This window comes from Palaemon carinicauda, chromosome 11 (genome assembly GCF_036898095.1).
Source record: "Palaemon carinicauda isolate YSFRI2023 chromosome 11, ASM3689809v2, whole genome shotgun sequence".
In the NCBI taxonomy this organism is placed as follows: domain Eukaryota; kingdom Metazoa; phylum Arthropoda; class Malacostraca; order Decapoda; family Palaemonidae; genus Palaemon; species Palaemon carinicauda.
Window position 1 is genome coordinate 2,200,694 of NC_090735.1, and position 15,607 is coordinate 2,216,300.

The 15,607-nt window shown below is 38.0% G+C and overlaps 1 protein-coding gene across 2 annotated transcripts in view; it reads left to right on the forward strand.

Annotated features, from left to right (window-relative positions):
• LOC137649934 (protein HID1) overlaps positions 1 to 15,607 on the forward strand; it is a 91,006-nt gene that overhangs the window by 22,113 nt on the left and 53,286 nt on the right. For both annotated transcript variants that reach the window (XM_068382880.1, XM_068382881.1), the window contains exons 3-8: positions 1,084 to 1,241; positions 10,211 to 10,264; positions 10,418 to 10,586; positions 11,252 to 11,493; positions 12,603 to 12,803; positions 13,852 to 13,942. In XM_068382880.1, coding sequence (XP_068238981.1) covers positions 1,084 to 1,241; positions 10,211 to 10,264; positions 10,418 to 10,586; positions 11,252 to 11,493; positions 12,603 to 12,803; positions 13,852 to 13,942 — 915 coding nt within the window. The remainder of the gene's footprint in view (positions 1 to 1,083; positions 1,242 to 10,210; positions 10,265 to 10,417; positions 10,587 to 11,251; positions 11,494 to 12,602; positions 12,804 to 13,851; positions 13,943 to 15,607) is intronic.

Sequence of the window (15,607 nt, forward strand, 5' to 3'; positions counted from 1 at the left end):
GATAGGCTCCTTCCTAGTAAGAAGACCACAAAAGACCAGTTTCTGCTCAAGCCTATCCCTCCTACAGATATTTAACTCTGATTGCCTGAGGTCCTGTGATACATTGCAGGATATCACATCCCTCATAGGAGTACAGTATTGCAACACCTTTTTAGCTCTAGCAGGACATTAAGGAAGTGCCCAGTCGGTGTTCCTTCCAGCTCTGTGAATCTTTGGATGACGGGAACATTTGAGGTGAATGCTGGCCTCTCTCATCTTGAGGATCACCTGTTACTCTATGTTGAGAGTTTATGACCATCTTTGCCTTGGTACTTTTAGGATGGTGCCTGCAGACTCATGGATCTTTCTAGGGTCCTTTGGTGGCTGCTCAGTAGCTGTGTAACTCTCACAGCTCCAACACAGGACAATACATTCGGCGCAAGTGTCCGGGAAAGCTGTAATGACGGCACTTCTGTATCTTGTTCTCCTTTTGAGGGAACGAAGCAATCATAACCGTCATGTGCTGGTCGGACGACTGATTCTGGCCAGTTATGCATTGAAGCGCCTTTCTAGCTGGCTATGTTCTATTTGGAATCAATTCCTCCATCCTCCTTACTAGGGGAGTGGATGGGTCGCCATCATACATTCACAATAGTTTGGATGTCTGGTCTGACACTTCAGATGTTATCTGCCTTATAGAGAGATTGGTGATCCGTGACTTAGTACAGTAGTATCTCAGGTTAAGAATTTAATGTGTCATAGGAGCAAACTCGCAACATAAAATGGTCGTCTTCTAAAACTACTTTTCCCATAAGAAATAAGGAATTTCTCTCGATGAGTTCCACTTGTTCATAAATACACATATACAGTAATTTTTCAAGGTTTTGTAATGGTAATTATTGAACAATTTATAACAACAAACATAAGAAGTAAGAATTTTTGTAATTTACTATAAGTTATAGAAATAACGGACTACTGCACGTACCTTATTAAAGGGCTGTTGCAGTTCATTCTGAAAACATACTCGTAGATAAAGGTATCAAGTTTTTATTGTTTGAAAAAATACAAATTACTCAAGTGTACTTGTGTTTTTTTTTTTTACAGTTTTGAATTGCGTGAGGATATTGATGAGAGTCATCCCTTACATCTTTGAGGATCCCGACTGGCGAGGATTTTTTTGGTCTAGTCTTCCAGCTGGCGGAGAAGAGGAAGGTTCTGGAGACTCTGTTCCTCTAGCACACAGTTTAATTCATGCTCTCTGTGTAAGTATAGCATTTTTTTTGTCGCAAACTCTACCATTCAACTACCACAAGTGTTTTGGATATGGCAGATAATTTCAGATTACATCTTTTTTCTCCTCTTGGTTTTTTCAAATTACATCTTATTTTTCATCTTGATTTTTTCAAACTACATCTTATTTCTCATCTTGATTTTTTCAAACTACATCTTATTTCTCATCTTGATTTTTTCAAACTACATCTTATTTCTCATCTTGATTTTTTCAAACTACATCTTATTTCTCATCTTGACTTTTTCAAACTACATCTTATTTCTCATCTTGATTTTTTCAAATTACATCTTATTTCTCATCTTGACTTTTTCAAACTACATCTTATTTTTCATCTTGATTTTTTCTAATTACATCTTATTTCTCATCTTGACTTTTTCAAACTACATCTTATTTTTCATCTTGATTTTTTCAAATTACATCTTATTTTTCATCTTGATTTTTTCAAATTACATCTTATTTCTCATCTTGATTTTTTCAAATTACATCTTATTTCTCATCTTGATTTTTTCAAACTACATCTTATTTCTCATCTTGATTTTTTCAAATTACATCTTATTTCTCATCTTGATTTTTTCAAATTACATCTTATTTCTCATCTTGATTTTTTCAAACTACATCTTATTTCTCATCTTGATTTTTTCAAATTACATCTTATTTCTCATCTTGATTTTTTCAAATTACATCTTATTTCTCATCTTGATTTTTTCAAACTACATCTTATTTTTCAATATTAAACTTACCCGATAATCATGTAGCTGTCAACTCCGTTGCCCGACAGAATTCTACGGGAGGGATACGCCAGCTATCACTATACTAGAAGGGGGTGTACTCACAAGCGCCACCTGTGGCCAGGTACTACAGTACTTGTTGTTGACGCCACCTCACTTTTTCCTCTGTCGTGCTTCCGGCAAGACGTTCTTGGATACGCTTATGATTTTGGAGTATTGTTCACGGTTTGGTGAAGTATTTCTCTAAAATTTGCAGCTATTCGCTATACTGGAAACTTCTATATTAGCTTAGTTAGCTTTTGGAATTAATTTGATTAATGGTGACGAAGAGAGTATGAACTCTCTTTCACCTTTAAATGGCCGACCCTTCCCTTAGACGGAAGTGTTGGTGTCTAAGAGAGTATAGACTCTCTCTCTTAATTTTGCTTAACAAAAGTTATAGATTTATTTTATATCTCTCCGCCTCTTATAGGCCTCTTCGATTAACTTCCTTTTATTATAAACTTATTAAAATTAATTTTTATATTTGTTTATATTCGACCTTCCTAATAGTAGGCGGTCTTTTCTTGGTACCGAAGTTAATTAACATTGAGCCCGTCATTTCGGTTTTACCTGTTAACCTATTATGCTATTTTAATGTCTTTGAAAGAATTTCTTTGATAGTCTCGTACTGTTTTCAAAGTTGAACTAACGTTTTGTTTTGTCTCTGCAGTTGTTGACGTTCAGAACGTTCAACTTGCGCTCTATCGTTACGATAGAGAAAGAATTTTCACGGTTTCACGTTGCAGTAAGAGTAACCGTGTCTAGCGTTTTGTTCATTCTTTCTTAACTTAATGGTTTTAATCCTAATAAAGGAACTTTTCATTTTGGGAAATATTTCAGTTTTTTCCTTTAACAATAATATGTTTTAACGATATATATGATTGGGCTCTTCTCTCAGGTTCTAAGTCAAGAGAGAGAGAGAGAGAGAGAGATAGAGACGGAGGGAGAAAGAGGAGGATAAACGTTTCATTCAAGCGAGTAACGTTGTTATCGTTTTTGCTCTTCTCCCTAGTCTCTTTAGGGGAAGAAGGTAAACGTTTCTAGAGTGATCTAGTGTTTAGTCTCTTTCCAGCCACTGAATTATTTATCTTTCATTAGATTTTTCTGTTACATTGTAATTCTGTTTTCGCAATTACTAACTTTTGAGAAAGGATAGAATTGCGTGTTTCAGGTACAAACCACTTAAAGTTTCGAGTTCAGTGAAATAAGTGCAAACAGAAAATCAAAGTGATAAGTGATTAGCGCAAAGTGTGTCAGTGTTGTGCGTGAGGGTACTTCTGTGCGCGCCAGTCGTCCTCCCAGTCCGGGACCTCTTGCAAGCTCCCAAGCCCAGGGGAGAAGCAATGTCGAAGGGCATAAGGGTTCAGCAGGCCTTGATCGGCGCACAGAAGTATCCTCGGTGGTTGCGGGCGTGTCTTACCGAGACCGTCACTCCCACTCGCAGACGATTGAGCCCTTATTTTGCTCGTCTGCAGAAGAAATTTAGGGGAGAAAACGCTGGTCTCAGGTCTCAAGACCTCTTAAACGTAAAGTCCAGACCTATGCCAGACGTACGAACTTAGAGTTCAACAACCCGGATGCAGTCATTGGGTTAGCTCTGACTCTCCTCAGTCATCAGTTGAATGCACTCCGCCTAAGAGGAGTAAGGTTCTGCCGCAACAGATCTCTGCTGTTAAGGCTTTACCTCAGCAGACCTTAGTGTCTGCCGACCCCAAGTTGACTCTACTGCAGTCCATGCAGTCACAACTTTCGGTCTTGATGCGTGAGTGTCGGGCTGAGAAGGTTGCGCCTCCGCCTGCGCTCGCTCCGCCTGCGCTCGCTCCGCCTGACCGCAGTACCGCCTGCCAGGCGTACGATGTTGAGCCACGTTATGAGTTTACTGATCCCAGTGGTGTGCAGCTCCCTCCGCCTTCCTTAAGGCAACCTCAGCAATGGGAACAGGAGGCTTATACCTCTCTTCCTCCGCTTCCACTTGCTGTTCCACCAGTGAGGCAACACTCGATTGAGGTACAACAACCTCTCCCATCCATGAGTCAGTCTCCTCAGCTCTCGCTGCACCGAGCTCAACCCTCCTCAAGGCAAGCACCTCAACACCTTAGCCTTGCGCCTCAGGAGCCTCAACTTGCGAGACTTTTACTGCGTTCTGCGCAGCCACTACCTTTTCGCTCTCAGCTCACACCGCAGGAACCTCAACTCGTTCCTCAGGAACTTGCTACTGCGCATCCGCCAACCACTCAGCAAGCGCAACCCTTGAGTTCAGCCACTCATGCCAGGAGTCAGCCTCCTCCACCCATGCGCCTACCTTCTGCTACTTCCTTTGAGCAGCCTTTGCAGACTGAGCCTCAGGTGTTCCCTCAACAGAGTCTTGAAGAGGAAACCACAACTATTGTTGTTCCAGCTCGTTCTGACTCTGCTGTTCAGCATACCTTACCTCCATTTTCAAACATTATGATAATGGAGGTTATTTGTATTACTTATAAAAATATATTTGTATTCCTTGCAATATATTTTTAACAATATCGCAAAATATGGCAAAAATATGAATCATGAGTTATGAATGTAAGGTAAATATTATGTTGATATTAAAACCCCATGCAAGCATGCATAAAGCACTCTAGCACTGGTCATGGAATTTCTGAGAAATGTTAAACGCCATGCACACGCTCTGCTTACCTTACAGCATACTCTACATACAGCATGCTTTGCTTACAGCATGCTCTGCATACAACATGCTCTGCATACAGCATGCTCTGCATTCAGCATGCTCTGCATACAACATGCTCTACATACAGCATGCTCTGCATACAGCATGCTCTGCATACAACATGCTCTGCATACAGCATGCTCTGCATTCAGCATGCTCTGCATACAACATGCTCTGCATACAACATGCTCTGTATTCAGCATGCTCTGCATACAACATGCTCTACATACAGCATGCTCTGCATACAGCATACTCTGCATACAACATGCTCTGCATACCTTACCGCATGCTTCTCAGTCACACATCTTTGGTTGTTGCCAACTCACTAGACTGTCAAGCAGTTTCATAACGTTGCCTTCTAGTCTGCTGCTTTTGCACCAGTGAAACCCTCACTGAGAGAACTTAGCTTTTCTAGGATATGGTCCCTGTAGATGAGAAAGTTCTTTTCTCCCTCCTTCTGATATTCCCTTGAGGACTCTGTCATTTGGAGGGAGCCTTTAGCTGCGTAGCCTCCTATGGACTTTTATTTAAGCATAACATGCTTCCAGGGAAGGTAATGGTTCCACTTCAGTCGCTAATCCCGTCTGTTACCACACCTGCTCCCATAGACCTTGAGCTGTGTTGCAAGACATGCAGTCCAAGCTTAGTCCTTGTTAGAGGATTTTTTGTTTACGGAGTCAATGTGTCACGGGGAAGACGTTCAACAACCAGCAGAAGTGACTTGTTGTGACGCAGTGCAGCAACCTCAGCAACCCGATAAGGAGTTGTCTGTACGACCCAGACAGTCTAGACAGATTCGGGTTGTCACTGTACTTCCTCGCTTGCCCATGGTTGACAGTTCACAGACTGTGCAGCAGTACCATGATCTTGTGTCCGGCTCCGTCAGACGACTGGCTTTTAAGAGCTCCCACAAGTCGTCGCTGTCTAGAGATTTTCAAATGGACTATGGATCTGACCAAGGAACTGGGCCTCCTGGTCAATTTTGAGGAGTCTCAGCTCGTCCCATCCCAGACCATTGTCTCCTTGGGTATGGATCTTCAGAGTCGAGCTTTTCGGGCTTTTCCGTCGGCCCCAAGGATCTTCCAAGCCCTAGAATGCATCCAGAGGATGCTGAGAAGGAACCGATGCTCAGTCAGGTAGTGGATGAGTCTAACAGGGACACTTTCATCGTGTTAGGGAGACTCCACCTCCCCCCCCTTCAGTATCATCTAGCTGCTCACTGGATAAAGGACATGACGCTAGAGACGGTCTCAGTTCCTGTTTCCGAAGAGAGGAGGTCTTCTCTCGCGTGGTGTAAGAACAGCTTTCTTCTCAAGGAAGTCTACCTTTGGCTGTTCAGAAACACGACCGCCGTCTCCTCTCGGACGCATCAGACACGGGCTGGGGTGCGACTTTGGACGGACAAGAATGCTCGGGAACATGGAATCAGGAGCAAAGGACACTTCACATCAATTGCAAGGAGTTGTTGGCGGTTATTCTGGCCTTGATAAACTTCAAGTCCCTCCAGCTTAACAAAGTGGTGGAGGTGGACTCTGACAACACCACAGCCCTGGCTTACATCTTCAAGCAGGGAGGGACTCTTTCGTGGAAGTTGTTCTAGATCGCAAGGGACCTACTCATCTGGTCTAAAGATCGAAAGCTAACTGGTAACGAGGTTCATTCAGGGCAGTATGAATGTCATGGCAGATCACCTCAGCCGGAAGGGTCAGGTCATCCCCACAGAGTGGACCCTTCTCAAGAATGTTTGCAGCAGACTTTGGGCCCTGTGGGGTCAGCCAACCATAGATCTGTTCGCTACCTCGATAACCTAGAGACTCCTGTTGTATTGTTCTCCGATTCCAGACCCAGCAGCAGTTCACGTGGATGCTTTTCTGCTGGATTGGTTCCATCTCGACCTGTATGCATTCCCGCCGTTCAAGATTGTCAACAGGGTACTTCAGAAGTTCTCCTCTCACAAAGGGACACGGCTGACGTTGGTTGGCTCCGCTCTGGCCCGCGAGAGAATGGTTCTTAGAGGTACTGCAATGGCTGGTCGACATTCCCAGGACTCTTCCTCTAGGAGTGAACCTTCTAAGTCTACCTCACGTAAAGAAGGTACACCCTATCCTCCACGCTCTTCGTCTGACTGCCTTCAGACTTTCGAAAGACTCTCAAGAGCTAGGGGCTTTTCGAAGGAGGCAGCCAGAGCGATTGCCAAAGCAAGGAGAACATCCACTCTCAGAATCTATCAGTCTCAAGGGGAAGTCTTCCGTAGCTGGTACAAGACCAATGCAGTTTCCTCAACCAGTACCACTGTAACCCAGATTGCTGACTTCCTGTTATATCTAAGGAAAGTAAGATCCCTTTCAGCTCCTACGATCAAGGGTTACAGAAGTATGTTGGCAGCGGTTTTCCGCCACAGAGGCTTGGATCTTTCCACCAACAAAGATCTACAGGACCTCCCTAGGTCTTTTGAGACCTCAAAGGAACGTCGGTTGTCCACTCCAGGCTGGAATCTAGACGTGGTCCTAAGGTTCCTTATGTCATCAAGATTTGAACCTCTCCAATCAGCCTCTTTTTAGGACCTCACATTAAAAACTCTTTTCCTCGTGTGCTTGACAACAGCTAAAAGAGTAAGTGAGATCCACGCCTTCAGCAGGATCATTGTTTTCACATCTGAAACGGTTACATGTTCCTTGCAGCTCGGTTTTTGCTAAACGAGCTTCCTTCACGTCCTTGGCCTAAGTCGTTCGAGATCCCAAGCCTGTCCAACTTGGTGGGGAATGAACTGAAGAGAGTACTTTGCCCAGTTAGAGCTCTTAGGTACTATCTAAAAAGGTCTTAACCTTTACAAGGACAATCAGAAGCCTTATAGTGTGCTATCAAGAAACCTTCTTTTCCAAGTTCTAAGAACTCAGTTTCTTACTATTCAGGCTTCTGATTAGAGAAACACATTCTCATCTGAAGGAAGAAGACCTTGCTTTGCTGAAGGTAAGGACACATGAAGTGGGAGCTGTGGCTACTTCAGTGGCCTTCAAACAGAGCCATTCTCTGCAGAGTGTTATGGATGCAACCTATTGGAGAAGCAAGTCAGTGTTCGCATCATTCTATCTCAAAGATGTCCAGTCTCTTTACGAGTACTGCTACACCCTGGGACCATTCGTAGCAACGAATGCAGTAGTAGGCGAGGGCTCAGCCACTACATTCCCATAATCCCATAACCTTTTAACCTTTCTCTTGAGTACTTTTTATGGGTTGTACGGTCGGCTAAGAAGCCTTCCACATCCTCGTTGATTTGGCGGGTGGTCAATTCTTTCTTGAGAAGCGCCGAGGTTAAAGGTTGTGATGAGGTCCTTTAGTATGGGTTGCAGCCCTGTATACTTTAGCACCTTTGAGTTGATTCAGCCTTCCAAGAGGAACGCTGCGCTCAGTAAGGAAGACGATCTTATTAAAGGCAGAGTAACGGTTCAAGTCGACTTCCTTACCAGGTACTTATTATTTCATTGTTATTGTGAATAACTGATTATATGAAATACGGGATACTTAGCTATCCTTTAGTCTTGTACACTGGTTTTTCACCCACCCCCCTGGGTGTGAATCAGCTACATGATTATCGGGTAAGTTTAATATTGAAAAATGTTATTTTCATTAGTAAAATAAATTTTTGAATATACTTACCCGATAATCATGATTTAATTGACCCACCCTTCCTCCCCATAGAGAACCAGTGGACCGAGGAAAAAGTGAGGTGGCGTCAACAACAAGTACTGTAGTACCTGGCCACAGGTGGCGCTTGTGAGTACACCCCCTTCTAGTATAGTGATAGCTGGCGTATCCCTCCCGTAGAATTCTGTCGGGCAACGGAGTTGACAGCTACATGATTATCGGGTAAGTATATTCAAAAATTTATTTTACTAATGAAAATAACATTTCTCATCTTGACTTTTTCAAACTACATCTTATTTCTCATCTTGATTTTTTTAAATTACATCTTATTTCTCATCTTGGTTTTTTCAAATTACATCTTATTTCTCATCTTGATTTTTTCAAATTACATCTTATTTTTCATCTTGATTTTTTCAAACTACATCTTATTTCTCATCTTGATTTTTTCAAATTACATCTTATTTCTCATCTTGATTTTTTCAAATTACATCTTATTTCTCATCTTGATTTTTTCAAATTACATCTTATTTCTCATCTTGATTTTTTCAAATTACATCTTATTTCTCATCTTGATTTTTTCAAATTACATTTTATTTCTCATCTTGATTTTTTCAAACTACATCTTTTTTCTCCTCTTGGTTTTTTCAAATTACATCTTATTTTTCATCTTGATTTTTTCAAATTACATCTTATTTTTCATCTAGATTTTTTCAAATTACATCTTATTTCTCATCTTGATTTTTTCAAATTACATCTTATTTCTCATCTTGATTTTTTCAAATTACGTCTTATTTCTCATCTTGATTTTTTCAAATTACATCTTATTTTTCATCTTGATTTTTTCAAATTACATCTTATTTTTCATCTTGATTTTTTCAAATTACATCTTATTTTTCATCTTGATTTTTTCAAATTACATCTTATTTTTCATCTTGATTTTTTCAAATTACATCTTATTTTTCATCTTGATTTTTTTCAAATTACATCTTATTTTTCATCTTGATTTTTTCAAATTACATCTTATTTTTCATCTTGATTTTTTCAAATTACGTCTTATTTCTCATCTTGATTTTTTCAAATTACGTCTTATTTCTCATCTTGATTTTTTCAAATTACATCTTATTTTTCATCTTGATTTTTTCAAATTACGTCTTATTTCTCATCTTGATTTTTTTCAAATTATATCTTATTTTTCATCTTGATTTTTTCAAATTACATCTTATTTTTCATCTTGATTTTTTCAAATTACGTCTTATTTCTCATCTTGATTTTTTCAAATTACATCTTATTTCTCATCTTGATTTTTTCAAATTACATCTTATTTTTCATCTTGATTTTTTCAAATTACATCTTATTTTTCATCTTGATTTTTTCAAATTACATCTTATTTTTCATCTTGATTTTTTCAAATTACATCTTATTTTTCATCTTGATTTTTTCAAATTACGTCTTATTTCTCATCTTGATTTTTTCAAACTACATCTTATTTCTCATCTTGATTTTTTCAAATTACATCTTATTTCTCATCTTGATTTTTTCAAATTACGTCTTATTTCTCATCTTGATTTTTTCAAATTACATCTTATTTCTCATCTTGATTTTTTCAAACTACATCTTATTTCTCATCTTGATTTTTTCAAATTACGTCTTATTACTCCTCTTGATTTTTTTAAGCTTGTATACTTATATGCTCCCATAATTGGGAACCCTACTGTAGGATACAATTCATGAAGCATATATAATGAGGTATTTGAATAATATATTTTATTCTAGCTTATTAGTGGCATTTCAGAATGCAAGTGATGTCGTTTTCTCTTCCAGGATCTCTTGTTTTGCCCTGACTTCACTGTGACCACAAACAAGAAGTCTGGACCGGTTAGTATAGTTATTGTGGAAAATTCTGAAAATTATATGGATGGAAATCTTTTAATTTTTACATAGAACTTTTATCTTGTTATATGGAATATCCAAAGAAATATTCATTTGTGTTTTTAATCAAACATAAACGGTAATTTTTTTTTTTTTCAGGATAAACATGAAGACTTGCAAAGTATAGACAGTTGCGAGTTCATATGGGCTTCTGGAGTGGGCTTTGCACATTCACCACCCCATGTCCCAAGTCAAGATGTGAATCGTACTGAAATCTTGAAGCTCATTCTTACATGTTTCAGCCAGAGTATATATCAACCGTCATCAGGTAATAGAAAAAATGTATCCGGCTTTGGTTGCTATACATTTTTATTTTGATATTTTACTGCTAAAGTTAGTTTTTATTGTATATGTTTTAGAGATTTATAGTTGAGGAAAACAACAGGTGAATTATTTGATTGAATCATACCGGGTAGTCATACTTCTTTATTCATCAAAGCCACCGACTTTCCAACTTCTAATTAAAATAAAGAAAACTTACCCTTTCCTGTGATGCCTAGTCATTCTGACAGATGGAACCACAGGAGGAACGTAATTCAAACAAATGAAACAAAAAAGGGGACCTCTCCTCTATACATTCCTCCCAGCCTGACAAGGGACTCAACCGAGTTCGGCTGGTACTGCTAGGGTGCCACAACCCACCCTCCCCCGTTATCCACCACAGATGAAGCTTCATAACGCTGAATCCCCTACTGCTTCTACCTCCGCGGTCAACCAAGGCGACCGGATGAAGCAGCAGGGACTACCGGAACTACGTCACAATCGCTCGCCGTTCATTCCTATTTCTAGCACGCTCTCTTACCTTTCTCACATCTACACTTCATATAATCTTTGTCACAAACCAGGTGTAGACTGTCCTCTAGGGATTGACTATTATTTTTTACAACTAATATTGATAGGTGTTTCTTCTTAACCCTCCTTTTTATCCCACAGATGGAGCTGATGCTACTAATCGATGGATAGCCGTTTTCACTTCTGCAGACAACCGTCATGCTCTGCCTCTCTTCACGTCACTGCTAAACATTGTGTGCGGCTTTGATCCTGTTGGATTTGGAGTTCCATACAACCATCTTCTGTTCTCAGATTCCCGAGAGCCTTTAGTAGAAGTGGCACTACAAATTCTTATTACAACTTTAGATCATGATATTACTGCTGGGTGTGCAGATATTGAGGAAGTAAGTACTCATTCTTCTGTTAAAGAACCAAGTTATATTTGTTTAACTTTAGCATATCATATGTTTGGGATTGTGTATCACTTCATGTGCTTAAATATTTTAATAGCCTAGACACTTGAAAAAATATATATGTCCTTGCTATTAATTGATAAGGTCTTAATATTGTAAACTTTAGCAATAGGATGTACAGGCCTTGGTTAGAGAAGTCATCCTACAGTAAACAAAATAAAAGTTCAAAAGACATTGAAAAAAAATGGTAAAATGCAGTCATCTCTTAACAATTTTTATTTAACATTTATGAATTTGATTCATAAGGTTAAAATTCCATAGTTTTTTGGTATTAGCTGTAATCAAAAGTTGCTGTATATAGCTGCAAATGAACTGCAGCATTTACAACTACTTTATATAAGAACGAATCCCCCTTAAATGAAAGAACTTACAAACCATTATTACTCAGTGGGTTGAAACTTCACCTATGTAACACTGTTAGTCTCTTCAGTCTGGTATTCCTCAAAAAAAAGATCATCAAACCATTATGAATATGTAAGAGCAATATAGGAGGGTTTTTTCAATAAGAGCAAATATAGGACAGCATGCACCCTTATATGAAAGTGAAGAATGTGTTGAAGAGATACTGTTATAGCCTTATAAGTGAATTTTCAACCCCTTGTTTAATACATTTGTTTCTACGTGTATATAAACCGTTTGTTCTTTGTAATAAAGAACATGTCCTCAGCAGAGTTTTAATGGCTGTTGAATTTGTTAACGAGGTAGTTAAAGACGGGTGGAGTGCGGCCGAGAAGCCCCACCCCTCCACCTCATGGAAGCACATAATTTATTTTTTGGGGAGGGTGTAGCGAGTAAGGATATACTGTTACTTTTCCAGTGCTGCTTAATATATATCCCTATTTTAAAGTACTCAAGTTTGTATAGCTAGGATAAGTACAATTTACTATTAAAATTTGATATATTTACTATTAATTTCTGATAATCATATACTTTACAGTACTTAAAAATACAATTTTGTTTCTTTTGAAGGACTTTATTGTTCTGTTTTGATGTAAATCAGTTATCCATCTTGAGTTCTAACCTTGTATTTTATGTTTCAGCCGAATACTGTCTCCGACAACTTGTTTATAAACTACCTGAGCCGGATACACCGAGAAGAAGATTTCTCTTTTGTTTTAAGAGGTTTTACGTGGTTATTGAATAATCCATTGCAGCAGACTTACCTCCCACATTCAGCGAAGAAGATTGGCTTTCATCAAGAGTTATTAGTATTCTTTTGGAAGTTCTGTGATTATAATAAGGTTATTAGTATTATTATTATTATTATTATTATTATTATTATTAGTATTATTAAATGCTAAGCTACACTCCTAGTTGGAAAAGCAGGATGCTACAAGCCCAGGGGCCCCAACAGGGAAAATAGCCTGTGAGGAAAGGAAATAAAGAAAAAGAAAATATTTTAAGTATAGTAATAACATTGAAATAAATATTTCCTATAAAAACTATAAAAGAACTTTAACAAAATAAGAGGAAGAGAAACTAGATAGAAGTGTGCCCTAGTGTACCCTCAAGCAAGAGAACTCTAACCCAAGACAGTGGAAGTACAGATCATCAGGATCTGATGTTTAAGACTAATCTCGAGGAGCTTTCAAATGGATCCTTCGAGTCCTTAATTAGTAGCCCTTCTATATTTTTTTTACCAGATCAATCCTTTTTAACTAAATAAGGACTTTGGCTAATTATAAGCAGATTGATTTTTTAATGCGTCCATTATTTATAAATTCAGCTCTCTATGGATTACCTTACAGTTCTTCTGATGGCTGCATGGGAAACAGGGATCTATACGCAATTTTGTTCAATGAGGCGCATTTGCACCTACTGGCAGCGGTGCCCTTTTAGCTCGGAAAAGTTTTCTGCTATCTGATTGGCTAGAATTATCTTGTCCAACCAATCAGCGATCAGGAAACTTTTCAGAGCTAAAAGAACATCCCTGCGAGTCAATGTAAATCTGCCTTGCTAAAAAGAATTGACTATAGATGTGCACTTTTGGTCCTAGTTACTGCTATCTTAAAATGGGGCTGATTAAAAGTAATATTTTTCTTGAGAGGTATTCATTGTTTTAAGAAAATACGCTATTACTGTATGTATTGTATTATGAAGAATAAGGTGAATATTAGTGCATTAGGATATAAATCGTTATTCCATGATTGATTGGTATATCCCCAGTTGTAAGGTGAAATAATTTTTCAGTTATCATTAAGTACAAAGAAAAATAAAATATTTTTTTAACTAAGTGCAGTGTTATGATTTTATCGGGCTTTCTTAATAATTTTACTCTTACTATTTCAGAAATTTCTATTCTATGTGCTGAAGAGCAGCGATGTTTTGGATGTGTTAGTACCTATCTTGTATCATTTGAACGATGCTCGTGCAGACCAGTGTGAGTATTTCCAATGAGGAAAAATTATAGTTTTTATTTACAGTACCAACATTTACTATTTCTCTGAAGCATAACCTCAGGTTCATTAGCTTCCTCCTTGAAGCTCATTCTTGTTGATGTCAATCATTAAAAATGTTTTTTTTTTTCCCGTTCAATTTAGTGGTTTCTATATATCATGATCATCATCATCTCCTACTCCTATTGACGCAAAGGGCCTTGGTTAGATTTCGCCAATCCTCTCTATCTTGACTTTTCAAATCGATACTTCTCCATTCATCATCTCCTACTTCACGCTTCATAGTCCTCAGCCATATAGGCCTGAGTCTTCCAACTCTTCTAGTGCCTTGTGGAGCCCAGTTAAAAGTTTGGTACATTAATCTCTTTTGGGGAGTGCAAAGAGCATGCTAAACCATCTCCATATATATATATATATATATATATGTATATATATATATATATATATATATATATATATATATATATATATATATATATATATATATATATATATATATATATATATATATATATATATATATATATATACATACACAGACACACCATACGCAGTATATTTATTCATTCCATTAACACCAGTGATATTATTTTATCTTTATTGTATACAGTAGTGGTCAAAATTTCTCCTAAGATTGAAACATCATTTTCCTACCAGAAATATTTTTTAATAAGTGTAACTTTCTTTTTCAATATTTAACTTAGCGGGTGATTATATAGCTGCAACTCTGTTGCTCGACAGACAACTCTACGGAAAAACTCGCCAGCGATCGCTACACAGGTTGCGGGTGTGCCCAACAGCGCCATCTGTCGACCAGATACCCAGCTCTCAATGTAAACAAAGACTCAATTTTCTCTCTGTCGAGGTGTCGACAAGACGTACTTTACTCGCTGTTGCTAAACTGGAGTTTTTCACATCTATTTGGTGAAGTACTATATTCTAGTTTTGAGCTTTCGCTATGCAGGTGTTTTATTTTCATCTTAAATCTTGAACTCGTTTTGGATAGATTTAATTATGGTGACAAAGAGAGTATGGACTTCCTTTCACTTTTAAATGGCCGACCCTTCCCTTAGACGGAAGTGTGTTTAGGCTTTTAGTAATTATCTTATCACGTTATAGATTTTCCTCTATATATTTTATATCTCTCCGCCTTTATTAGGCCTCTTCGATTAACTTTCCATTTATTATAAACATATAAAAATAAATTTTAATGTTTTGTTTATATGCGACCTTTCCTGAGAGTAGGCGGTCCTAACTTGGAAACCGAAGTTAATCAACGTTGAGCCCTTTATATCGTAATTAGCTTTTAAAGAGCTAAGGATTTAAAACTTTTTAAATGTAATATTTTATGAAAGAATTTCTTTGATAGTCTTCGTACTGTTTTCAAAGATGAACTAACGTTTAGTTTATTATGCTACGCAGTTGTTGACGTTCAGGACGTTCAACATGCGCTCTATCGTTACGATAGAGAGAGAGTGTATCACGGTTTCACTTTGCAGTAAGAGTAAATCGATTCTGACGTTTTGTTCATTCTTTCTTAGCTTAAATGTTTTAAATTCTATTTTAAAGGAACTTTTTATTTGAAAAACCTTTCAGTTTTTTCCTTTAGTCAAATAACATGTTTTTTTGACGAAATATAATTGGGCTCT